The sequence below is a fragment of the Chelmon rostratus genome, chromosome 3 (genome assembly GCF_017976325.1).
Source record: "Chelmon rostratus isolate fCheRos1 chromosome 3, fCheRos1.pri, whole genome shotgun sequence".
Taxonomy (NCBI): Eukaryota; Metazoa; Chordata; class Actinopteri; order Chaetodontiformes; family Chaetodontidae; genus Chelmon; species Chelmon rostratus.
Window position 1 is genome coordinate 15,593,664 of NC_055660.1, and position 26,131 is coordinate 15,619,794.

The 26,131-nt window shown below is 41.3% G+C and overlaps 1 protein-coding gene across 5 annotated transcripts in view; it reads right to left on the reverse strand.

Moving 5' to 3' along the window:
- The window catches only part of kdm4c (lysine (K)-specific demethylase 4C), a 29,990-nt gene extending 3,859 nt beyond the window's left edge, over positions 1-26,131 (reverse strand). For 2 of the 5 annotated variants that reach the window (XM_041966745.1, XM_041966741.1), the window contains exons 1-19: positions 26,012-26,131; positions 23,036-23,202; positions 22,483-22,658; positions 21,873-21,987; positions 20,544-20,737; positions 17,339-17,388; positions 16,292-16,395; positions 15,866-16,003; positions 15,449-15,642; positions 14,837-15,066; positions 12,542-14,610; positions 12,317-12,428; positions 10,972-11,153; positions 9,770-10,013; positions 7,905-7,981; positions 7,203-7,258; positions 6,934-7,042; positions 1,400-1,594; positions 574-744 (exon numbers count right to left, since the gene is read on the reverse strand). In XM_041966745.1, coding sequence (XP_041822679.1) covers positions 574-744; positions 1,400-1,594; positions 6,934-7,042; positions 7,203-7,258; positions 7,905-7,981; positions 9,770-10,013; positions 10,972-11,153; positions 12,317-12,428; positions 12,542-14,610; positions 14,837-15,066; positions 15,449-15,642; positions 15,866-16,003; positions 16,292-16,395; positions 17,339-17,388; positions 20,544-20,737; positions 21,873-21,987; positions 22,483-22,658; positions 23,036-23,179 — 4,560 coding nt within the window. In that variant the 5' untranslated portion in view covers positions 23,180-23,202; positions 26,012-26,131. The remainder of the gene's footprint in view (positions 1-573; positions 745-1,399; positions 1,595-6,933; positions 7,043-7,202; positions 7,259-7,904; positions 7,982-9,769; positions 10,014-10,971; positions 11,154-12,316; positions 12,429-12,541; positions 14,611-14,836; positions 15,067-15,448; positions 15,643-15,865; positions 16,004-16,291; positions 16,396-17,338; positions 17,389-20,543; positions 20,738-21,872; positions 21,988-22,482; positions 22,659-23,035; positions 23,203-26,011) is intronic. The other 3 variants (XM_041966742.1, XM_041966743.1, XM_041966746.1) reach the window with 3 other exon arrangements.

The window sequence follows — 26,131 nt, forward strand, 5'->3', positions numbered from 1 at the left end:
GGGTTAAAGTTAACTTAATAAAAGATAATGTCTCTGGCCATGGCTGTCGTCAGCACAGAGGTGTAATTAAAGGTACAGAGTGTACAATTTGCTGTACAACTAAAAAGGCTGAGGTTCAGGGCTGAATGCAAACGAGTAGAATGTCTAATACAGTGGTAATTGTGTGTGGCTTTGTCTGTAACAACTACTACTACTTGAAATCCATGAATTTTAATTCATTAAGACCGGTCATGTTAGTGCTTATTTGCTGCTTCCATGACAACTCAGCCCTCCTATGATAGTCTACTTCAATTCGAACAACCTTATCAGAAATCCGTGTTGTTTCATGGTAATTGCAGATTTATAGTTTTAGTCACCCTTACCCTTGATCTCATTTTTGCAGATGCACGCCTGACAGTCAGATATTAAAACAGGCTTTCAGGAAATCCCTCATGCAATGACCGTTTTAGAACCAATAATATTCGTTGAAAAAATGAAGCTCCTTTCAAAATAAGAGGGTTTTAATATGTGAAATGACCTTGTACAACTGGGAGGTGACCTCTTGAGCGTGTCTGTAATTAAACATATTCTCACCACTATATCCTCAGGGTAGGTATCGTTGGAGAAGGAGCCGTCATCAAACATGACCTCGTAGAACATCTGGGAGGTGATCTGGGTGACCTTTGAGCTGTAGTAGCGCAGGTTCTTGTGTTTGGAGATCACCGTCTGGCCCAGTGAGATGGAGGCTTGACACGCTCGCTGCTTCTGGTATACACAGAGAGCAGTTGTTAGACTACTGCATGCCAAGCAATACAGTATCATTTCAAACTAAAACTTTCATGATGCTATGTATGGCAAGACATCACTACATCGCTACTGCTCATTTTAGCAGCATTTTGAAAGATTTGTTAAAAAACAAAACAAATTTTCTTACAGGTGGCATCCAGCCATGCAGATAGTTTTGGTTTTATTTGTCCAGATTTTGAGAAATGTTTTATTTCTGCCACCACGACTTTCAACTGAAAAAATAGCCACTATTTGTATGTTAGATACCACCAAGCTAGAGAGAAAATAAAGTGAAAGATAGATTTCAGGTCTCCTGTTGTGTTCCAAGCATGAACAAAAAAGTAAAACATTTTCTATCGTCGTATATTTCTAAATGAGTTCCATCATTATGCATTTAAATTCCTACACTAAACCACCAGTGCACCTTTTACTCTACTTACATTTATGTGACCAACATTCATATGCCCACTTCTGCTTCACTGTGTGAGACTTATCACCATGAAGCACTACACTACAACCAATTATCCCGATTAATCTTTTATCATTGACATGAAAGTTTGAAAGTTATCTAAAAGTGCAGATATACTGCCGTCTCCATTCTAACTGAGCACTGAACACCTGTCCTATAACTTACAGCTGACGAACTCCGTGACTGGTGTCTATGGCAGGTGATTGACACGACATACGGCCAATCATCCGGCTCCATGATTACACCAGCAGCATGGGCACAGGTCACATGAAAGGAGGTGGGACACCGGCCACATGAGCACTGGATACAAGCACCTGCCTGCCGCTTCCCCACACAGCGCTTACGACAATAGATGCACCTCTGTAAACACAGACCAGAGCAAACCGTCAACATGAAACACTGACTGACGAGAGTCAGCCGGGTCCAATTCCTTTAAAGGACAAGGCTTTTTTTTAAAGGTCAAGCTAGAAATCAGCCCTAAATCTATTCTTTCTTATTGAAGACATAAATCTTTAAAAACAGGTCACATATCTATATCTATATATAGATATAGATATACAGATATAGATATACAGTTTAATTTTTCATTACTCATCATTTCATTTTTTCCAAAGGCAAAATGATGTGCTTGAACAGCTGGGCACTGTAGTTTATAGCGTTTAGTTTAAGTAGTTTATAGTTTAAGCGTTACACAAACAACAGTAGAATAGTACATTTGTTAGGGACCATTTTCAGCTGTGAATTAATAAACATCTGGTTCTCTAGTGAATAGTCACAGCATCAGGATGAGTTTATGTGGGATTGTAATAAAATCAACTACAGTACCTATGTTCAACTTAATGAACATGACACAGCAATGTGACTCATTTATGTGTTTTTCAATAGTTTTTGTGCAACAATGGAGGACTGTGACACAGAGGAAAAAGCTCTATTTCTGCTGTAAGTTACTCAGACAATACTTGTTAATATGATGAATTGCTGAATTTGAGTTTTCATGGGTTTTGTCGACAGTGAGAAAAATACGGCCAGCCTCATCCTTTAATACTACAAATATAGTATGTAGTATTAGTATTAGAAAGTGCAATGTTGGTGTGCAAATTTACGCAGTTAAAGGTAGGGTACGCAAGATAGATGGACATTTTAAGTTAGATGACCGTCCCGAAAAGGTCAAAACCATCCTAAGCTTTTTGCACCTTGCCAGGTTGCTGATGTGGGCATCAGCAACCTGGTCTTTTTCTTAACAACATGATGAAAGACAAATCAAGAAAAAACAGGCAATCCTTGTTGGCCAATTCTAATGTTTGATCGTGATGAAAACTGATTAATTCTGTTTTGATTAACAATTACATTTGTCATTAACATCACAAAATAAGTAAATGGCAAAACTTTGCTTCCAGTGATGAATGGTACATTCAATACACTGATTTGTATAGCATGTAAAAGGCAGCACATACACTATGCAGGTATAGAGAATATATTGTGAGTGTTTTCTCTTTACAGACCGAATTTATTTAAGAAAAATAAGCACTCATCGAGTAAGCATATCTTCTCCTTCCTTCCCATCATCAGTCACTGAGTGTCTTTGTTGCAGTAAAGAAAAGGCTGACATTATTCAGTAATGTAGCCATTGGAACAAGGCATAAAAAATGAGCGATTTAAAATCTGTATTTCCACTTGAGAGACTTGACTGAATATGGGCTCAAGAAAAACAGCAGTGATTTTAAGACAAAAGACTGCTTCATGAATCATTGCTCGGCTGTGTCATGAACCTCCAGCATCACTTAAAACCATTATGGCCTCCAAATAATCAAATCTGTGAAGTCTCCTCAATGAACTGTTATTGGATACGGTGGTGTAAACAAAATGTAGATACGAGAGAAGAAAATGAGAAGCGGGAGAGAGACCCCAGTTGTAGGAGTCAACTGAAACATATTATTTCACCGCTACAATACCAGGAAACCCTCAACTGAGACCATTCAGATGACATCATTTGAGGTTTCCACAACAAACCAGTGCTGCAATGTCTGTGTTGTGGTATTTCCCCCTCCCCTGTTTGAGCTCTGTGACCGGTACACAACTGCACATTGGTGGGCGTAATACACGTAGCCATCCACCGCACAAACATTGCTACATACATCCATGCGCAAACACACTCACACCTAAATTTTTAAGACTCGGTTTTCTGCTCCAAACAGCCCATCAAGTCCATTTCCTCTACTGTGACATCTCCCCTCTCCTCCTCTCCCACAAATCCTCGGCTCTTCCACTAAAGGGAAAGAATGACGACATCCTCCCATTATAACCCCACTCGCTCCTCATTCCTCTCTTACCCCTTTCGCATGCCTCCCATCTCACTCCATTTCCTCCACTCTCCACCTAATAAAACACCCATCTACGCTCGCTCTTTTTCGCTTCGCTTCCCTGCCCCATCTCCTTCTCTCTTGTGGTGCATTTTCACATCTCTTTGAAGGTAATTTATTCATTAATCTAATTCCTGGGAATGCATCCTGAAATATCCATACATGTTGACAGATAAATGCCTATATACAGATCAACTCCTCAGTGGATGTATATCAGCGGTAAGTGAGCTCAATTGGGAGCTGGTTTGCAATCAAATTCCAGCCTATAAACTGTCATATTACTATCTTATCATATCTGTGGAAGAACATGATGTGTCTAAACAACATACGTGGGAGTATGGGGATACTACAATATTAAAAAAGGATCTTAAGATGTTTTAATTCCCTGGTACATATAATGGGAGATATTCATTGCCCCATGAAGAATAACACAGCATTTGATCAGTGGGTCAGAAGATCCTGCACAAATACAATATAGTCCTTATGAGCTAAGCCTCTGAAATAAATGCCGTTCGTTCATTTCTTTGAAAAGCAATAGCTGATCTAATTAATTAACCAAGACAGTATTAATTAAAATTAACCTCTACAGCAGGCCTGGCTTTGCTTTAGCAATTATCATCTTAGCCTACTTCATTCAGATATCAGTTGAGGATCCGGTTTGAGTATAGAGAGACTCTCACAGAAGTCCTCTTTTTCTTCTTGCTAGGTAACCAAAAAGCCACTGTGAATGCTTCATTTAAAAAGGGTGAAATTCCAGAACTTTATCCCTTTTTTTAAATTAATGGAGCCTCTACAGCTTCACAACCCCCATTTCTGAACTGAGGGACTTTTACTCAGCGCTTTTCTTGGTGACTAACTTGGCCTACATTTCTCAAAACCTTTTCCCATACCTCCTCCATTATGGAAAGCAGTGTGCTGATGAACTAGCCTGACTGTCTCGTACACCTATTGAGGACAGCATGACAAGATTCTGACTGACACGCCCCGTGTGGGCAGGGGGAGGTGTGTGTGTGTGTGTGTGCATGTAAATTAGTATTAATGTACATTTACTGGTGGAAAAACAATTTGTGTGAAATCATTGTCGTATAAATATGTCAATATGTCTGTTATATGTTTTGTGTGAGTTTGTGTGTGTGTGTGAGAGGGAGAGCGCCTAACCCAGTTTTTCCCATGCCTGCGCCTTCTCCAGGGTGTATTTGGGTGCCTGTGTTGAGCCATGCGTTAAGAACATTCCCACAGTAAATTATGAATGTGTATGTGTGCACGACTGTGTGCATGTGTGTTGTGTGATAGTAAATTATGAATGTATTGGGCTGCTGCAGGGGCAATGGGTCCAATGCGAGCTTCAAAACACGTGGCTCGCAGGTTTAACATACAAAAGATAAAAGGAACAAAAGAGAGGGGTTTTATGTCAATTACGACAAAATCTGTGTCATCATAACACAAGAGTTTTCTTTCTGCTACGGCATGTGTCAATGGTCTTATAATCTATCAAATCAGGCTGTGCTTTTTTTCATATTTTACCTTAATTTAGAACTCAGTGAGGTTTTTTAAAAGAGGACAATCTGTTTTATCGTCAACAAAAGCATGGGTCAATCCAAAAAGTGCATGTGTCAGCATGTTAATTAGTGAAAACTTGGCAGCAGAGAGTAAAGATTCAGTGTCATCCTGTAGTTGTGAGTAAAATGATTGGGGTCATATATCTTTAGATCAGATACATCTTCTGAACGGAAGAAACTGTATGGCACATGATTATCAAAGAGTGTGCTTTTTCAGCTGCTTTGCTGGAAATCTGTGCAATCTGCAGTGTCAAGCAAAAACTGGCACTATGACAAACTTAAATCAGCGTTTAACTTTTTAAAGGAAGGTGGTACTGTTTTCCCCCACAAAAGAATCATCAGGATCATTTTGGCAATCATCGGAGTCATGTCAGAGGCTTTTTATAAGCATCCCGCCCCTTTCCAGTTGGGACTACAATTTTCATTTTGTTCAGATTTTGGCCTGTGGTAATGGAGACTGACTTTGTGGTTTGTGCTTTCATATCCAAATGAGCTTAATTTCAATGTGGTGTCAGCAGATATGAACCATATCCCTGTAAATACTCTGTGGGTTATGTCACTGTGTCCACAAAGTTAGCAGCCCATTCAGTGTCAGTGCAGTAGTATCCCCTCAACTATTTTCGGGTAGGCACTCATGTAGGAACCTGGATTGTTTGGGTTAATTATGGTGGAGTCTGACATTGCTGTTACAACGCTGAAACCTCTATACATTCAGTTGCCAGCTTTTTTTAGGGAGGCCTAAACATCTAACAGCAAAATTATTTTTATAGTATTGCTTTACACCAGGAGATGTTTCCAATATGGAGAAAAAAAAAATTGTTCACTCCAATTTTTCAGGGGGCAACAGAGATGCTCAGCTGAACCGAGGAAGTTGTGGTTCAAGGTCGGCGGCCTAACCCATACGGCTGAACCGAGGAAGTTGTGGTTCAAGATTGGTGGCTTAACCCCTACACCACCCCTTATCCATGACGGGTGACTTAATAGGAGAAAGGCCATTCAGTATGATGTCAACACCACAAACTGCAGCCTCCAAAATGACCATAAAGTTGAATCAACATCAACCTTAATCAAGGGCTATTTCAGGGCTGTCACATTAGCCTGAAATGCTTTTAGCTAGGTGGATCTACAATATCTTAACCATGGAATACAACAAATACTGTATATTGTTTTAATGTCATTGTCACTCTCAGCTCTTCTATGTCTAGCTTTGCTTAGTAAACCAATACTAATGTAAATCGAGTGCCCTGATTAATTATATATGCTTCTTAAAAAGCTGAAGTTTTCATTTACATGTAATAAATATTGCTGAAAAAATAATGTGAGCAGGGAACAGACAGGCAGTATTCATATGTTGTCCATCTTGTGTTAGAATATACCTCTAAAACACTTTGCTTTCTGCTGAGCTATCATGGTGCCTGCAGCACAGAGCTAACTATAGTGGCAACGTGTCAGGTCTGCTGAGACACACAGCTCTCTCATTAAGAAAACATACACATACACACAGGCAGATGGACATACCACCACACATGTATAGACAAACACCCACACAGAGACAGCCCAACACACACAAACCCCCACTCCCACCCACCAGTGGTTAATTATCTAGCTTTGATTGCGGGCATGTTCGTCTCACATTGTTAATTAGAACTGTGAACACTTCATTAATTAGACCGAGCCAGTCCTCAAGGACCTGGGGAATTCCAGCACTGCATCTGTGTGTGTGTGTGTGTGTGTGTGTGTGTGTGTGTGTGTGTGTGCGTGTGTGTGTGTGTGTCCTCACCAGTTTATATCGTTGCATGGGGATCCTACTAGTGTCAATGGGACTCCTCTTGCCTTCATCGGTGAACCTTGCCTCTGGCAGCGCTACTGCACACATCACATGGGCCCATCTATATAGTGCATGCATACACACGCACGTGCACACACACAAGCATACACACAAGTGAATGCATTGTGATGATTAAGATGCACAGACAAATTAATTTGTCTGAGCTCTGGAGATCAGAGATGAGTATGCAGAGATAATCACAGAACAAAAGCCTGTCTCACTTGTCGTTTTGGGTTTTCTTCAGTGCTCCACCTCTGAGGTTACAGAGACAGCATTCCTGAGAAAACATAAAGAGAGACAAGTGAGCAAGAGCGAAGATATTTTTCTTTCAGTCACGAATATCCTTACACACGATTACATATTTAGAACGCCTGCGTATCATATGGCACAAGGACAAATTTGTGGAAAACTGCTGAGTTGTTTTATGTTAAAAGAGGAGAAAGACGGAAGATTCTAGCACAACACAGATGCATAATCACTTTTTCTTTCAAAAGAAATGCTGTAAAAAAACAAAAAAAAACAGGAACTTTTCCTTATCTGAATCTAGGGTCGAAGGACAGAGGCTGTCACTGTAATGCTCCTTAAGGCATGACGATACCACAAAGAGATCAAGTCTACTAATTGTCTAATTTCTTTAGATGATTATAACAGGGACCTATTATTAATAAAAGCTGTTTCGTGAGCTAAACATAATGGGAATGTATTTGCTCAGATAATAATGTCAAAGGGTGCACACCTGCACACCGATTCCAAATCACAAGTTCATTGAGATGAATGACATTTTGAGTCAGATCTTCTGAAGATCCCTCTTCGTCAGGTCAAAAAGCATGAGTGTGATCAAAACATTTTCCTCCAGAAATGTGTAGTTCGGAGTTGTTGTGCAAGTGTTGCAAGTTGTCACACGAGGAGAAATGTTGTCTTACTGCTGTAAAGCTTCCTTCCGTGCAGCGATCACACGACCACTGCTCACTGACGTTGTGTGCAGCAACACCGTAGCAACCTAAAGGAAGAAGTGGTTGATGAAAAATAGGGGTAAAAATATATCTGTTAACGTTAAAGTCTTCACTCTCACTCAAATGCTGCTAAAGCGCTTCACTCTAACCTGGTGGCATGGCGTCCATGAACCATTCACAGAAAACAGCAGACTTGACAGCAAATGGTAGGTCTATCATCAGTTTCAAACAGCAGAATTAAATGCCACGTCCACATAGTTTCCACAGATTTTCAACAGAAAAATAGCATTGTTCCGTGCAGAACTGCATCGTATTGCAGACTACATGGAAATGGAGAGCTCTATCATGTGGGTGTGTGGGTGTGTGTAAGGGAATGGTTGTGGTTGAGCAAGAAAAGCAGACAAAACAGGAGGAAGAGGTACATTTAGAAACAAAGACGCATAAATGTATCTGTTTGTGTGTTCATCTAGCTACTGAAGAGCAACAGTGAGACTTGCAGTGACGTGACACGATGCTTTCATTTCACACACTTGTGCAGCAAGCGTTTTGTAACCCAGATGACATGGCTGACAGACACTGCAAAACATTAAGTAGCATGAAAAATAACCTTGTGTAAATATTGCAGTTCAGTTTGGTTTTAGTCTGTGTCTTTAGTGTGGCAGAACAGCATAAATGTTTTATAGAGGAAATAAATGCTGGTGGCCGCTAACAGAAACACATTTTGAATTTAAAAGTAAGACAAATGTGATTCTTCTCAAAGCTGACAGCTGGTTAAAATCCATGGACTAGAGGTTTTAGACACATAAGCTGGGGAGGGATTTCTATTTGTAAGAAACACTTAAAGTCTGTATATGTGTGCATGTCTCTGTTCTTTTCCCCGACTATCCGTCACCAAACCAGACGTAAAAACTAAACTCACCTCTTTCCTTTCTCAAGTTCAAATAACTAGAGAGGGAAAGCAACATCAGCTTATTGTTGGGTCTCAAAACCAAACTTGTGGCTTTTTCATCAGTGTCAAATGACATACACTTCATCTGCTCCCACACTACTGTACCTCCACACACTCACATAAAGTAGTAGAAGTCCATATAGTGTATACAGGAGTTACGTACATAACATCCAGACCCTCCAGAGTGAAAAATGAGGTGGGATCAACACGAGTGGCAGGAGAGCATAAGGGATTGAAACTGACTTAGGAAGAAGCAATGTCATTTTAAAGCTGTGGATTCGGGATGGTGCGCAAGACTTTCAGAAAGTGTGTGTGTGCGTGCATATCTGCAGGGGACTGGCTGGAAGCTTAAGATACTGGCAAAATGTGTACGGATTGGGAAAGAGATCTAGGGCTGTTAAAGTGCGTGAATGAGGGATTGAGAAAAAGTAGAGTGTATTGCGTCTGTGTCCAGTGGAACCAAAAGGCTCCAGGGGTTTTTAAGAGTGTGTGTGTGAGGGCTTGTTGCACTGGCTTGGGGTTTTTTGCACAGGAAGTACGTGTGGTGAAGACAGAGGATTCACCCTCATTCGGCTGACGAGGGAAATAAAACACTCCAAACCACAGAGAGAGCAAGAGAGAGGGGCAGAAGGGGACACAGAGGGGGTGGAACATTGAAATGAAGTGAGTCAGGACTCAAACCCACTGACCCTCTCAAATGACATTGGAGAGACAAGCACAACACGTAGAAACAAACAATGTGGCTGGGTGAGGTAGGTATCAATAGACACTACGAAGTTCAGAAACTAATAACTGTGCTTACAACACTGGTGTCTACCTTAGGAAACACCACATGCTCTCTCACACACTCACATATACACACTGCTCTGCCTTTGTGCACACATACTTGCATGGACTTGCAGGCAACAGCCCTGGCAGTAGAGCAGAGGGGAGGTGCCATCTTCCTGCAGCAGAGGGTTAGTGGGAGTTGGGGGGCAGTTCTGCTCCCGGAAAGAAAAGCAGATCTCTGGGACCAGCGGCGTGGTCCTTCTCAGACCACTACAGGGATGTGTGGGGCCCTCCACTGAAGATGAAGATTTTGAGGTGTCTTGAGCTACAATAGGTGCATTGTCCTCTGCTTTGTCTTCAGCCTAAAAGAAAAGGAAAAAAGAAAAAAAGATTTTCATTTTAGCCAGGAGCAAATTACAGGAGCTAGTTTCTGTAATAAGACCGTGATAAACTGCGGGAAAACCACAAAACCGTCATCAGCAGCGGGCTTTGTAATTATTTTCAATATCAGCATTATTTATCATCATTATTTAGCAGTAGTTAAATTATGAAGAAGGAAAACACTTGGCTCTTTCTGAATGTAACTGAAGCCATGCTTTCACAACAAGAAACTGCAGTGTTGTATGTAGTACATGTAGCTCTCTACTGTACCCATCAGTTTGGCTATAAAAAGGCAGACCAGCAACAACAGAATCACCATGAACATGACATCACAACAGCTGATTAAATTAGTTTGATGGGTATTTACTATTTACAATTTTTTGACTGATATTTTTGCTAACCTGTATTACCAGGTTAGCAAAATAATTTTCTTTGTCACACTGTTTACTGAGCTGAAACTCAGTAAACACAGTTCTATTTATAAAATATTAGAGATACAATTATAAAAGTTCAGAGTATGTCTTTGTTTAGACATACTTTGAACTTTTATAATTGTATCAGGGGCCTGTGAATTTGGCAAAAAAAAAAACAGGTAACTGTGGCTATAAATATTACTAGGGTGGGTGGGTGAAAAGGAAACAGAATTATGTGCTTCAGATGGGATTAAATCACAGAGCAACGCAGGTAAAATTGAAATCACACTACAAAAATAAATCCTGTGTGATTGTGGCTTTAGGGGTGAAAGCGAAGAGTCCAGCTATTTGTGATCTGCTAGTATTGATTTCTCTATCTTCTGTGCGGTGGCTGGGAGATACAGTCATCTCTTTAAGCGTGTTTATGTTCAAGTCTGCATTACACACATGCAACTGTGATGCATTTTGGATACCAGCATCCACCAAATGACACTGGTTGTATAATTTTTGTTGAACTCCCCTTTACCTGGTAATAGGGCATGAAGAGTGTGCAAACAGCACAGTATGGCTGCATGGTGGCTGCATGAGCATTGTACTCCCTCTCCGCTGTGAAGCAGCTCTTCCTGTTCTGCCACAGGTAGACGAGGGGCTTCGCCCATGCTTCCATTTCCTGCTCCTCCTCCTCTGCCAGGTTTGCTTCAGGGGGCTCTAAGTGGAGACAGAACAAAGCCTTACAACCTTGCAATTACTTATCTATTCAATTGGTGCTCTTTAACCCAAATGATGACTAATGCAAAACAGAGTGTAAGCCTCTTCCTTTGGTAGTTCGTTAATTAAGCCTTAAGAAACTGAAACAATTGTACGACCTGAATTTTCAAAAGACAGCATGTATCATTCTCATGATTGACTCCAGTGGTATTAAAAGACTTGATGCTAAGTAAGAACTAATCCAACCACACTGGTGACAATTCCTTCAAACAGCTTCATAGATAGGAACCTGTCTGTTTATAAAATTACCCAAAATGATTAAGAGCTCTCATCATCATAAAACAGGCCTCTCGCAGTCATGGTCATTTCATGGTCATTTCTTACTCAGGGATAAACAAGCAAAACGGCTGCTGAATTATTCATCCTTTTTTAACAACCACAGAGATGATGAATGTGACTGTGTGTGTGTGTATATGTGCATTAGTAGTTGTTAATTGAGGGCCCTCCCTTGCACACTGTTAAACCCATGAAAACAAATAGAGTATCTATCACTAGGCCATTTTTCTGTGGTAGGCCTGAGAGTGAAATTGTTTGGTTTATGTGTGCATTGACGTCAGAAAAATCATTTGGGGGGACATAAAATGTGAAAAATGAGGAGGGGGAAGTGGGGACCGCAGAGTGGAATGGTTCAATGGTTATAAAAAGCTACGCAGTGGGAGCAACACAAATGTTACCTGACATTATTTCATAATTAAAAGTTACGGTACTTACAGTATTAAGTTGACAAAGTCAACTCTATTCCTCCTGAGCTTATTTTCTTGCTAGCTAGTCTTCCTTTTAACAAAGAAAAGTGTTCTTTAAAAATGCTTTAAATTGGGTTTTGTTTTACAAACCAAAAAGAGTTATGACAACTGTATTCTGGTTCACAGCAATGCAACCAGCAGAAGTCAAAGGATCATGGTTTCTGGCCTGCTGCCACCCACAATGCAGCACCAACCACAACAGGAAATGTCCCTAGATTTTTATTGAAATGAGCATGGCTCTTGGCTTACAGTATGAGCATGTGTCACTGTCTGAATGGTGAGAGTCCTTTTAAGGCTAAACCTTCACAATAACTTTCAATGAACTGTATGAACTGCGTGTGTGTGTGTGTGTGTGCCCACCATCGTCACTGGCAGCCTGCTGTTTGACAGCAGTGGGTACAGCCCTTGCAGTAGGTTTCCTGAGTGGGTGACGCCAGCTCTTAGTGGTCCTCTTCACTGACAGCGCAGGATACTGGCGGCAAGAACAGCCATCATTGGAAGGCATTAGAGTGCAAAAAATCTGTATTTGTATAAACCTTGAGCAAAAGACTGACTGTGTATGATTATGTGTGAAAGAGCACTCACAGCACAAACCTCCCCTGGTTCCAGGCCTGATTCATAACACTCGTAGTTACTGGTATCATTTTCCTCCTCTTCCTCTTCTTCCTCCTCATCAGATGAATCACTACTGCTCTCTCCCTTGGTACTACTTTGCTGCTCCGCCTCATCGCCATCAGATCCCCCTTCTTCCATATCAGACACCCCATCCTGTTCTCCTTCTCCCATCACATGAGGTGAAACAGCAGTGTCTGAGTGCAGACTCTCCTCTGCCTCCCTTTGTCTCCCCAGCTCCCTGCACAAGGAAAGGGCTTCAGACCCGTCCGTTTCCCTTCTGTGGAGCTCATAATCTCCACAAAGCCCCAGGGGCTCAACAGCGCCGACTGAAACTAGCGAGGTGGGCTCAAGCTGGGCCCATGTGAGCGGGCCACCTTCCTCTTCCTGGTTCTCTGACTCACGGAGGTCTTGTTCTGGGTCCTCCAGGTCTGTGACCTCTTTGCACTGAGGCTCAGTCCACATGGTGTAAGGTAGGGGGTCATGGGTAAAGTCAGAAGGGAGTTCGGGGTTCAGACTCTGGATGAGTACTGCAGGACTATGGGAATTCAAGTTTTTCCATATGCTGCTGGAGAAAGGTTTGGGCTCCATGTATTCGTTCTGGGAAGAACAATGCGAAGGGGAGTACGTACTGTGGTGGTGGAGTTGTAATGCTGAGTGACTGTCACTTTGAGTGCATAATGGAGGGGAAGGAGCTGGGGGATTACTGTTTGAGATACCAGGTAAAAGAGAACCGGCCCTGCTCAGACTCAAAGCACTGTCTCTTTGAACTGGGTCCTCTGAGTTATCTTTACTTGCTAACTCTGCTAAGCTGTAGTGGTGCTCTGTTTGTGGTGTAATGCTCTGAACTAGCTGGCAAATGGAAACATCACTCTGTCCAGTAGTAACATTTTCCAGCTTTGTGCGATCATTTTCTGCAGCAATTTCTCCCATTATTAGCATTTCATGGACACCACCAGATGTTATTTTGTGCATAGCATTGGCAGTTAAATGAGCCGTGTTTCCTTCTAAACCAGACGCTGCTGCCCCCTCACAATTATACGGAGAATCTAAATGCCAGTTGTTGGCATGTTCTACAGTAAGAGGTTTTTTTGACATCATTAAGTCAGTTTCTCCATTTTCCTGTTTGGCTCTGTGTGAGGACGGAGAGTCAGTTGGCGTCTCCCGTTGAAGCACAGGTGCAACCTGGTGACTGCACGATGTCGATTCTGGGACGTCAGTTATCCCGTCATGAGCTGGGGTAAGGGAGGGCATCTCTTGGGTCAGGACAGGTGGCAGAGGGCAGATTCCAACCTTGTCAACTGGCTCCGGAGTGAGTTGTGGCATATCCACAGCATTCCTCTGTAGCAGAGGAGGGAAAAGATTTTCCTCAGTGCTGCTTTTTTCTAAACTACAATTGTGTCCTGAAGGGGAGAAGGAGCCACATGATGTGTGACTATCTCCCTCTACTGGCTCAGTTTTGAGATCATAAAGTGCTTCTGTTGTGGAGTGTGGATTGATATGTTTTTGATCGACAACTGTTTCAACTTTCTTTGCTTTTGCAGTATTGTTAGTGTAATTCTCAGAACCTGTGTCCATGCTGCCATCAGTGTTTGGTGCTAGGCTTAAAGTGTCTTCTCTACATGAGGAAGTAGATGTCTGAGCTTTAGAGTCAGAGGTACACAAGCTCATCTCAGTCTCAGCAGAAGTGCTTGTTGTATGGTAGGATGAGCAGAGTTTGTCTTCCAGGGGAGGGACCCTGTTAGAGCAGTCCTGAGAAGTTGAGAAGTCTTGTGGTTCAGGAGAGCAACACCTTGACTCATTATTTCCATGATGCATCTGGGTGGCCTCAGGCCATTGTCTGAGTGCTTCAGGAGTCCTGCACATGACCCCTGACCCTGAGAAGTCTTGAGGGCCAATATGAGTGTCTGTCTCTGCCTTTAGGTCATTCTTCACCAGTGAAGCACGGGAGTGAGAGTTATTGGATGGCTCCTTATTAGAAAAATCCAAATTATTACTCTCTACACGATTTACCTTGACCACACACATCTGTCTGCAAGGACCTGTTGAGGATAAAAGGATGAATAAAATGTGAAATCTACCATCAAGTAAACTGACTGTAAAAACATTTTATAGATCTCAGTTAAGAAAATTCTTAAAATATAAGAAAACAGACACACAAACTGTCTCATACATACACTTTCTACTCTACAAGCCTGTTTTCATCACCATTGAGATCAAAGTGATATCCAAAGTCTCAAATACCTTCCACTGCTGCCAGTCTCTTACCAGAAAGCTGAAAGGAGTTCTGATTCTGGTTGTGCTTTGAGTCAGTTTCCTTCTTCTCTTCTTTCTCCTCCTCCCTGCAGGTTGTCCCCGCAACAGACCTTCGCACCTTGGGCCCAGGTGGACCACCCAGGCCTTTCCTCCTACTGCTGCTCAGTGCTGAGCTGCCATCCAAGCCAACAGGCTCCTCTGTGGTTCTGAGGCGCTTGGAGCGCATACGAGAGTGGCTGCTGCTGTACGAAGGGAAAGACATGAATAACGACTGAAACTCAAACACCCTTCACGCTGAAAATCAACGAGAGCAAGTGTGGAATTTTGAGACTGAGGAGACAAGGGAATTTGGTTTTTGTAACTGCCAAATATTTCTGGACACATACATTCACTAGCCGGTGGTGGCGCGGAGGTTCATCATCATAATCCGATGGATTTGCAAATGCATATGAAATCTAATTGTTTTCTAGGTACATGTTCATTTCAGAATCCAATCCTTATCAACATGCACAAACCCCTGCTCCGCATTGAAAGCCCACTAGCACCATTAGCTGCAGTAGACTACTTACAGTAACAGTATGGCATAGAAACAGAAGAAACACTGTCTAAATATGACTACAGTACCCTTTATTAGTAGGTCTGGCCTTGCGCCGCCTCTGCAACCAGCTCTGCAGTTCCGGTGTAGTGCTTGGAGTGGCATGTGTGTGGTCAATAGGTGCAGAATCTTTGCCGAGCATCCAGTTTGGGTACCGGTCAGGTTGAAAACGCTTCACGAAGGGTTCCATGGATATCTTTACCATGTCCCTGCTACATGTGCACTAGGGGAAAGAAAGAGGAGGACAAATACTGTCTCTGCTTCAAAAAAAACAGAACAAAGCCATGCTGTGTTCACTTTTAATCCTAAATTATAATCTATTCTGTTCAGTTTCATGCTGTGTGATTTTACTTGAAATTACCTGCAGTCAAATCTGGGACATTTCTTTGTCAGTCTTTCAAAAGACAAGTGGTGCACAGTTTTAAGGAAAATTGAACTGACTCTACCTGTGTGGCCACTTTGCCATAGTCTATCCAGCGGACAGTGGCAAAGTTGGTGGACTCAGCACAGTTGAAGCCATGATTGAAGCCAGCATGGTAGCCATAAGGGAAGGTGATCATGAACTCTCCAGCTTCCTGAGTAATCTAGCGAGGGAGAAAGACACAGTGGGTGAGACTGCTTCATAAGAATATAAGAGTGACAAAACAATGAGCTGGAAACTTTTGGCTTTACACGAATTAGCAAGTAAACTAAAAGAAATAAAAGAATAAAAATAAGCCACTGCAGATTTCTACAATCAGTCAAAATGAGCACTGCTAATTTCAGTGGCAAGAAAAGCTGTTTTCAGACAGTTGGTAAATAAAAAAAAAAAGAGTATAAATGGCAAGAAGAGGAGGACAGAGAGTAATTTTTCAAAGGGGCTGAAAGCCTACCTTATCAAAGGGAATGCCATACTTCTTCAGTATGGAAGGGGAGATTAGAGTCATCTTGTGACGAAGAAAGGCCTCACACCCCTTGAAGCTGTTGGGAAAGAAACCTGACAAAAAAACGTGTGTGTGCACGCGCACACACACACACACACACACACACACACACACACACACACACACACACACACACACACACACACACACACACCATTAACATAGAGTATAAGCCAAAAAAAAAAAACAAACAACAAAAAAAATGAAGTCTGACTAAAAAGCTAAGTGAGTGGTGGTTTTACTTTTTATTGTTGTACCATTTTCAACATTAACCGACCACAGTGAGATTCATTTGAGAATGTAACCAGGAAAAGCTTAACATTTTCCCCTGATAAATGATTGCACAATTAATCAACAGCCAGCTATCAATTTTCTGTCAATCATATAACTAATTAATCAAGCTTTATTGCAAATTACATCCTCCTCACTTCACCTTTGTTAAGTGGATTGCAGCCTGTAACAACTAAGGACACAGTGGCCTACTGTGAAATTGGTGATTCAACTCTCAACTTTTTTTACTTTCACTTATTGAGTGAAATAATCAGCATTGCAAGCTAAGACCTAATAGCCTCATTTTACATTACCCTTACATGGCCTCGCCATGTGTGCAGTAATTTAGCTTCTTCACTTGAACACTTGATACACTTTTTAGTTGTAAATCTAATCACATGCTTTACAGTTTTAGTTTACTAATGCCTTACAGTGTGGATTTTTCTAAAGCCGTTCTTCAATGCGTAAGGATCTTTGTCCAGTTTACATCTCTACAAACAAACAAAAAGTGCTACTAGTAGTCATAGCTCATTAGCATTCTGCATCTTCAGCTGTGCTGTTACCTCAAGTGCCCTCTCATTGCTGAGTTAAATTGATGTGCTGTACTTTGCCGTTTCATGCAGACTTGCTTCTGTGTGCTGCAATTGTTATTTAATAATTATTTAATTACATCTCCCACCTCCATTTAGATGGAGAACACAACAAGAATATAAATTATTCTTTTACCTGTAGCCAGACGCTCCAGTCTCTTCCCATGCTCGGGGGGGATGGCGTACCTGTTAAGAGACAACAGACAGATATGGGGCAGACTGAATTATTTTTGACTGTGTATGCAAAATTTTGAACATGTATTGTTCATTATCCCTGCCTTGTATCATACACTGACGGTGGCAGGCAAGTGTTCAAGAGGAGCCTTTTCAATTTCAAGACTGCCATCAAGTGGTGGATAAATGAATAATTGCAAGAAAGCTGATGGACCTTCTCCAGCAATGCACTATTGATGAATACATCAAAATTACAACACACAGAAATGTTGTTATCCCTTATGGTAGATGTACATTAAAATTTACTGTAAAACCCCCTTAATAACCAGCTACTATATTTTCTGGATAAGTGCCGACCCTTCACAATTTATAAGTATAAGTATAAGTATAATGCAGTTGGTCTTTGTCTCTGTAATAGTGCATATAAAAACATGGAGCAGTACTAGTTCTGTCTCTGACATGGACAAAATAACCAGCACTTATTACTGTTAAGACGTTAGAGAATCTTATTTTGACTTTATTCTGCATTTTCCTGTGCCACACTGCTGACGCAATCTGAATTTAAACCCCAAACCCCAAAGTTCCCAGCGAGAAACCTCGGCAGCATGACAGAATTCCCTCAAGGTTTGACTAGGCATTCCATTTGACTAGCACCATCCGCCCTCAGGTCTGTCGCATTTCTATCATCATATCACCTGTCAGCTTAACAGAGCAGTGAGAGACAGGGTGAGAGGGAGAGGCAACCTCAGGTAGAGGTGACATGGGGAGTTGGAGGGGATTGAGAAGAGGGGAGAGAGAGTTGCATCTTTAAGCTGCTCCCCTCCAGGGATGAGATGTCAAAATAGTAGCAAGATGAAAGTGTGTGTGTGTGTGTGTGTGCTAGATGATAAGGGTATGGATGTGTGTGGGTACTTCTTTGTGAATGTGTGTGTGTGTGTGTGCTTCCTGCGTATATGTGTGTCACTGTCTGGCTGTGACACTGATCCCTGTGGGGTTGCAGGGCTCACTGCTCTAATGAGCAGAACTCCCTCCAGGGCAAGAGGGAGAGAGAAATGGAACAAGGCAAGCTGGCAAAGAAATAAAAAGCAAACCATTTTGATCTACCTGCATTCTTCACCTTCTTTCACTTTATCACTTTAACCTGATACTCCTTAAAAGTCAGCTCCTCTTCTATTGAAGAATTAACAAATATTAATTAGACCTGTGAAAGACATATTCTGCGACTGACTTGATCGTGTTACCGTGTACTACGGCCAACATGGTATTTTCTTTGAAATTCAAACAAGATAGCTTGGCAACTGAAGTTATGTAAATGTTGTATGTATCCCTGAGAAACTCATCATCTGGGGGATTCATTTTAAACTTGTCTTCACTGTTCTTACCTATCTTAAAGGCAGAATGCATAAAATCGTCCTCAAAAACAATGTATAAACCCCATACAAAATTAATTCTTTTCAAACATCACTCAAGATGTGTGTGGCAGTATCTGTATGTGCAGAGACCGTGCCCTCTGCCTGTATCTTCCTATTTTGCCGTGGCTGGGATGTTTCTGGGCATCGACCTTTGGCCAGTGGATGTTTATCCCCCAGCCAATAACAGCTTGCAGGGTGCGATGGTGGCACTCTATGAAAATGTAGAGAACGAAACGTTTTAATTTGCAAAGACGTGGAGAGATTGAGAACTTGTAGCTGATATAGTGCTAATAAGATGGAAGTTTACAGTATTATTCAATGTTTAATTTACAGAAAAAAAAATGTTATAGTCTATGGCTGACTGGTTACCCTCTTACATGTTGTCTTGAAAATAATAGCTTCCAAGAAATCATATGTTTCCGCCCTTGGAGAATAAGAAAGCTCCATACACACTCCCTCCCTGAACGTGCCATCTAATCCCCACTGCTCCATATGTTGTACCTTTTCTACTCTCTACATCAGGCATGTCCAAACTATTCCATAAAGGGCCGTGTGGCTGCAGGTTTTCGTTCCAACCAAGGAGGAGCACACCAGGCCAGCCAATCAACATCAAGGGATCACTGAGTTATCAGCTGAAGACTGAGCTCAGCTAATTAAGCTGGTGTGCTCCTCCTTGGTTGGAACGAAAACCTGCAGCCACACGGCCCTTTATGGAATAGTTTGGACATGCCTGCTCTACATAGTATTTGGACTCTCCAACGTGTAGTCACGTATTGCAGGTAACCACCTGCTCAGCGTGCAAATGAGCACTCAAGGAACAAAACCAGAGGGCCATATGCAACAGAATGGCTGGGTTAATCAAATGAAAGCTGTGAAATTCTATGCAATTCACCATTTAAATCCACTTTATTCATGAAAAATATCTGAATGGAGATGAATTTTGCAGCCCTGATGCAAATATGGATATGTGTTATGCATAAGACATCTGCAAATGATTTCTACACTTTCTACACTTACTACACTGTGTACTCTGCCCTGTATTTCCTTAACCTACTGCACCAAACAACTAACAGGATCAGAATAAGTCACAGTCCTGACAAGAGTAGTGAAACCATAGACATAAAACAAACAGATCCTTAAATGGGAAAGCTTTTATGTAAATATGCACCACATATAAAAATACCAGAGCAGCTAAATTTAGCTAATGGTAAGCTAAACACTCCAGTATCACTCTCGCTGCCTGCACACTGCCTTTTTTACACAACCACTGCATTTATTTGATTTAATTTGATTTGACTCTTGGCATTTACAGAATTACAGCTCTGTTGTGAATTTCAAAACTTTAAAAAGGTTAAATAGTCAGGATAACACAAAAACGACAACAAGGCTTACTTCCATTTTGCTCCCATGGGAAGAGAAGGAGAAAAAAATGCCACAGGGATTGGAGCTCCTTTTAAGCCCAGTTAACTGTTAACTTGCATGAGTTGCAGTGGTTATCTCAATGAAGGTTATCGATGGCAACACGCATCATCACCACCACCAGAGCCGTAAGTGGATGTGAATATGAAAATAAGGCACTAATAGTAACGCTGCCCCACTAGTACAACAAATGCTTTTATGAAGTTATACTGTTGATTTCCATTGTAACATTAAGATATTGATTCAACATTCAGGCTGTATTTTGTGGTGGTGCAGTACTGGATTGATTCTTTCTGTTTTTACCCCCCTGTACATAAATCCCTGTCCCACACTAACCAGGACTTGGGCTCTCCAAAGTGGAGGTAGTTGATGCTGTACAGGTCCATATCTTCAGTGTGCCAGGAGAAGGTGGTCTTCCACATGCCGAAGTATAGATATGGAGTGTTGACCCCCTGAATGGATACACCACAGTCCTCCTCAATGACATCCAAGATAGAGTTCAGGTGGCCAACGTTCCACTCTTCCACATCCTATGAGATTGGAAACAATAGTTAATTCAGTTTATGTCCAAAGTCAATCCTGCAGACTGTTATTGCGGTTTAGTATGGCATTTTTAAAACCCATCAGTACCAGCGACTGTATATAAAAAATACATAATAATATAATCAACAATTCTCCAGGTTGGGACGCTTTCATATCTCCTCTATTACTCTCCATTAAAAAGTAGGACCATCATCTAACAAGAAACGTTGTGCGTCATTGAAATGTGATGCAAGAAAAAAAGTAGATTCAATTAATATCGTCCACATTATGGCAGAGAGAACCGGTGAGCAATGCAAGCGGTGCCCCTGTGGGGTGAATGTAGACACATTGCATTCTATATGTTAAATGTAGCATTCTTCTTCAGTGTTGCCCTTGAAAAGTGTTGCTTGGGTTTGAAAACTGGATTTGAACTACACTGGCCTTTTTTGTTCAAGCTGGGGACGAAGAAAGGTTGTACAAGCTTCCTGCACACAAGTGTCACAGCCACCACAGTAAAGAAACCACAGTTTCTTTACTGTGTTCTTTACTATACAAGACACACAGAACACTTAACAACCAAAGAAAAGCTGCATTTTCAGTTTGCTTTACTGATTTTGAAGTCTGCCTACTTTGGGAGTGCAGGCTGAACCTGTGCTACATGAGTTTCATACATCAGATCAGACTTGATAATCACTATCAAAGTCGCTTTGTAACATATCTTGTGTAACTTGTTCTGATGGCATGCTTAATGTAGATCTATGGAAAAGGTCCAGTTTTGCTTTTAGTCTGTGTGTTGCTTTCAGTCCATTCACTCTTAGTGTCCCAACATTGTATTGTTATCTTAAAATGACTCACATTTGGGTTTGGGGCCAAAAAACAAGATGGATTGAAAAAATCCAACCTGGGGTCAAATTGCAAGATTCAGATGAAATAAGTTTATGTACCCTCCACCAAAGTGATTTTCACAATTACATCTCCGACTGGAAAAGCTACTAAAGAAAACTAATCCTGTCAGAAAATTAGAGAAAGCTAAACAAACAACATATGGAGACTAAATAACAGGTGACTGAAATGAATACATGTATAGAAATAAGGAAACACTAACAGAGAGAAAGCTACAAAAGAGGGACAAAAGCCATCTACCTCATCATAGAGGCTGCCACTGACATCAGCACCATATATGGGGGAGACGAAGGTGAGATTCTTCCAGTATTTCCTCTCAAGGTCTTCATAATTCAGGTAGCGAGGTGTACAGTACCTGTGAAGGAGAAACGTCCACACCATATGCGATTAAGTAAAAAATAATACACACACACACATATTCAGATTTAACTAATATTATATACAATTTATATAGAATATTACATAAATCTAAATTTTCAATCCAAATTTTATGCATGTAGTATATAGTTTCTTCTTTATTTTCAGTTTGTTGGCTATGTCTGAAACAGACTATGCAGGATGATAAATCAACATGAAACAGAGACACGTATACTGATGCTGTTGGTAAGTATCTCTCTATACCAGGGTTAGGGTTAGGTCAGCCAGGTAACCAATCATCTAGAGGTTATTCTGAATTTGAAAAACATATTTGTTTATCATCTGTAAATTGTGTAATATACACCACACAAAGTTACAATTCCTAATATGACAGCACCAGAACGTAATCTATGTGTAAATGTAAGTGCTTTCCTTTCCCCACACTTCAATCAATAAGGCTCTAAAAACAATTAAATAACTCTGTGATACTCACATGTCACTGTTAGCTAATCGCCTGAACTCCTGCACACTAAGAGGCTTCTTCTGGATGTTGTATTGAGTGAAGAGCCCTGACTGACCAGCCACCATCTGCTGGATGGGAGCGTCAATCATCAGATCATCTATGTCATCATAGGTACGACGGGGCTTCCAGCCTTTAGGAGGAATCACCTGAGGGACAGACAAAAATAAAACATGAACAGAGTTACATTAATAAACAGATTGCTTTGATGAGCAGTAGTTAACCCACTGTGTCCAAAAGGGACACAAGCCAAAGACTTAGAGATGTATGGTATATTTACAGATTACATGTCTAGATGTCTTTCTCTGTTTTTCTTTTTGTTCTGACTGCCTTCAATATAACATGATGTGTAATCAGCCTATACAGGTCATCAAACTGTATGCCTGTGACAGAGGAAACTTTGACATACCAACCTTGTGGACATAATAAAGTCTATCACTCTGATCCACCAGAATTCTCAAATGACACAGATGTAGAAAAACGAATGCTGAACTGGAAACTTTGTCCTCGTTGAAATACTACCCACCTTAGCCAGGCCTGCACGGTGCGCACCCTGAGACTCCATATAAACCAGGTACTGGTTGAAATCCTTGAACTCTTCCATGGTGGGCCTGAAGGTCATAATCTTGCAGGTGGGGTTTGCAGGGGTGAACACCTCTGCTCCCGCCATCCTGCCGCCTCACCAGATATAGCCTGTGGAAAAAAAACATCACCATATATTTTATAATTGGCTTTCAAATAGTAATGATGACAGATATTGGGTATGGTAAGAATATATAGATTATTTTGTTAGCTATGCGGGGGAGGTAAATAAATAATTCTGTAATTATTGAAAACACAGTCTGTTGGGGGCTGTAGGAGCTGCAGTACCCCCTGCTGGCCAGAGTGAGACAGAGTGGAAACTTCATTTTATCTTTTTAAACAAACTGATAAAAAAATAACTCAGTTTCTGTTTAAGTGCTTGTGGATGCAATATTCCCTTGTGGTTCAACTACTAAAATCGTAAATCTGAAGGATAACCATATACCGGGTTTTCCGCTTCAGTCTGCCTTCAGTATGTCTGCCTTCAGTATGTCTGCCTTCAGTATGTCTGCCTTCACCTCAGTTTAACGTTTAGAAGAACAGCTCAAAATAACTGGCCAAAGCAAAACAATGGTGCTGAAAATACGGAAAAAACAGCACGTCCCCAGGCACATTTATGCTGAATTGCCACTGGTTTTCACTCCTGGCAGATTTCATCCTCTAAATCCACTGTTTTCTCATTTGTCAAAAAGGAATCTCAGGGCTCTACTTTGGTGTCCGCTTAGGTCCACTGAGGTGATTTCCTCACCTGCAGCGGTTTGCAACGTTACGTAGTAGAGGGTAGAGATTATTTAGGTTCAATTTTATGGCGGTGGTCATAGAAACAAAAATTAAAATCCCAAATGATCCCAATGCCATTTTATTTGTGGTGACCATTGGTTCTTCACCATGTCTAGAAAATCTGTCATCATCTGTCTGTGTGTCATGACATAGCCCTGTGTTTACATGGGATGAAATAAGCAAATGTACTGTCACAGCCTATAACACATCCACCTCTAAAGTATAAAAAAATGTATTCTTTCTGATCCCATCCCATGCCCAAGTGCACCACAGGAGCACCAAGGGAGACTGGCCACAAAATTAAACAAAACCATGTTTGGCATGGTCCCGACGCACTGGGCATGGTGCATATGACTTCCATCTGGCCTGGGTGGTAAGTGGTAGTCAGTGGTAATTAGCCGAACCCTTACCCTTACCCTTACCCTAACACTAAGCTAGCCAGGTGTTAAATGTGTGTTGAAGTTTTTTTTCTTTTCAGTTTTAGTCAAGTCAGCAGCAGCTGAGCTGGATGCAGGTTCAAATATCCTCAATCATACGGACATTATTTTCATGTGAGTTTCAGATTTAACTATGGAAAAAGCTGTCAGTTGTTTATTCTAAACATTAATATGTGCATGCTAGTCAGATGCAGCACATGTGTTTATCTTGGGCAGCAGCCCACCCTGCAGTGAAAATGCACTATTGCATGCATCTCCATCATTTTCTAACAACTTTTAATCAGTTATATTGCTTTTTTGCATCTGTTGAAGTTATACATTCATTGATGTATTGAATTATTACAATTTCATACTGGTGTAAGAGTTACTCATCTCAAACTATATACTTAGTGATTTATTATCTCTTTGTCTAATACGCTGGTAGAAGTTTTATTTTATATATATTTGGCAATAGCAAAATCTGCATCACTAGATGTCATTTATAGGTGTCTAACTGGACTAGGAGGCAGCTGATTTGTGTGTTGGCGACAACTTCACCACTAGATGGAGGCAGAGATTCAACAAATGTCGATTTGATCCTTTGATCCTGCTGATGCCAACAACCCTTTTCAGATTTTTGTCCCATCCACCCATCCCACTCCCAACTCTGACTTTACGGTGTATTCAGACAAAGGATCATATTGCCCTGAATCAAGCTATTGTGATTACAGCTTCATATTTCTTCATACCGCTATTTCACTGCAAACCACATTACAATGGCGTACGACCCGATTATGTAACAGGCAATTGCAGGCTGAAACAAGTTCTTCTATTTTTTTTTAAATCAGCTACAGTGTTTAGACACAATGTGTTTATAACGTAACTTACCCTTACTCTTTGTATGGATATTAAAACAATCATTTCCAAACGTGGGTAACGTTAGTCGGGCATATTCGGCCTATTGCTTCTTAAAGCAAACCTGTTAAAACCCCTGGAACAAATAAATCTCGGCTGAACTGTGGTTTCGCTTTTAATACACCACGAGCGTCTGTAGCTTAGCAGATCTTTGTTGTCTGCCAAGCCAGCTAACTAACGTTAGCCAACTAGCCTACGTTTTGTTATGATGCAAAGTAATGGCTGAACACTTAGCGGAGCTTGCTAGGTCAGTTGACTAGCTAACTTATATTTACACTGTAGACTCATTGAGTACTCTTTGACTTGAATTTGACATGTGCTCATGGGACCCTACTCAAAAGCACTTTGAGGTTGCAGTTAGGACAAGGAAATTATAGCTAACCATTAAGCTAACCTAGTTAGCAACCGCATTAGCTAACTTCTTACTGCACGAGTCAATGGGGTTTAAATGTCCCTCGCAAGGGAGCTGCAGATAGGCCCGTAGCTACTTCGCTGTATGACTTTGTATAGTACAAAAGATTACATATGATATTTGATTGGTGTATAGACATTTATCGATATCGTACAAGTTCAGCGACAGACAGACGAACAATGACAAAGCACACAGTGCGAGATCCCTACTGGCATGAGCGCGTGCCAACTTATTTGGTTGCCAGCGCTAACGGTTAGCTGTTGATAGCTTGGCTAATTCTGCACAGGAGTCACGAAATGCACCCTGCTTTCTGGTAAACTGGTACAATACTGGCTACCATGCACAATTTTCGCCGGCATATCGCATGTCGCTTCCACGAAAGCATACAGCATTTTACCTCGATATAGAAAGACGGGTTCGTGTTGTTGTTTATCCCCTTCCTTGTTCGTCCAGCTGATTCACATGACAGCTGCTGTGGCTGCTGCTGCTGCTGCCGCCGCCGCTGCTTCGTGCCTGG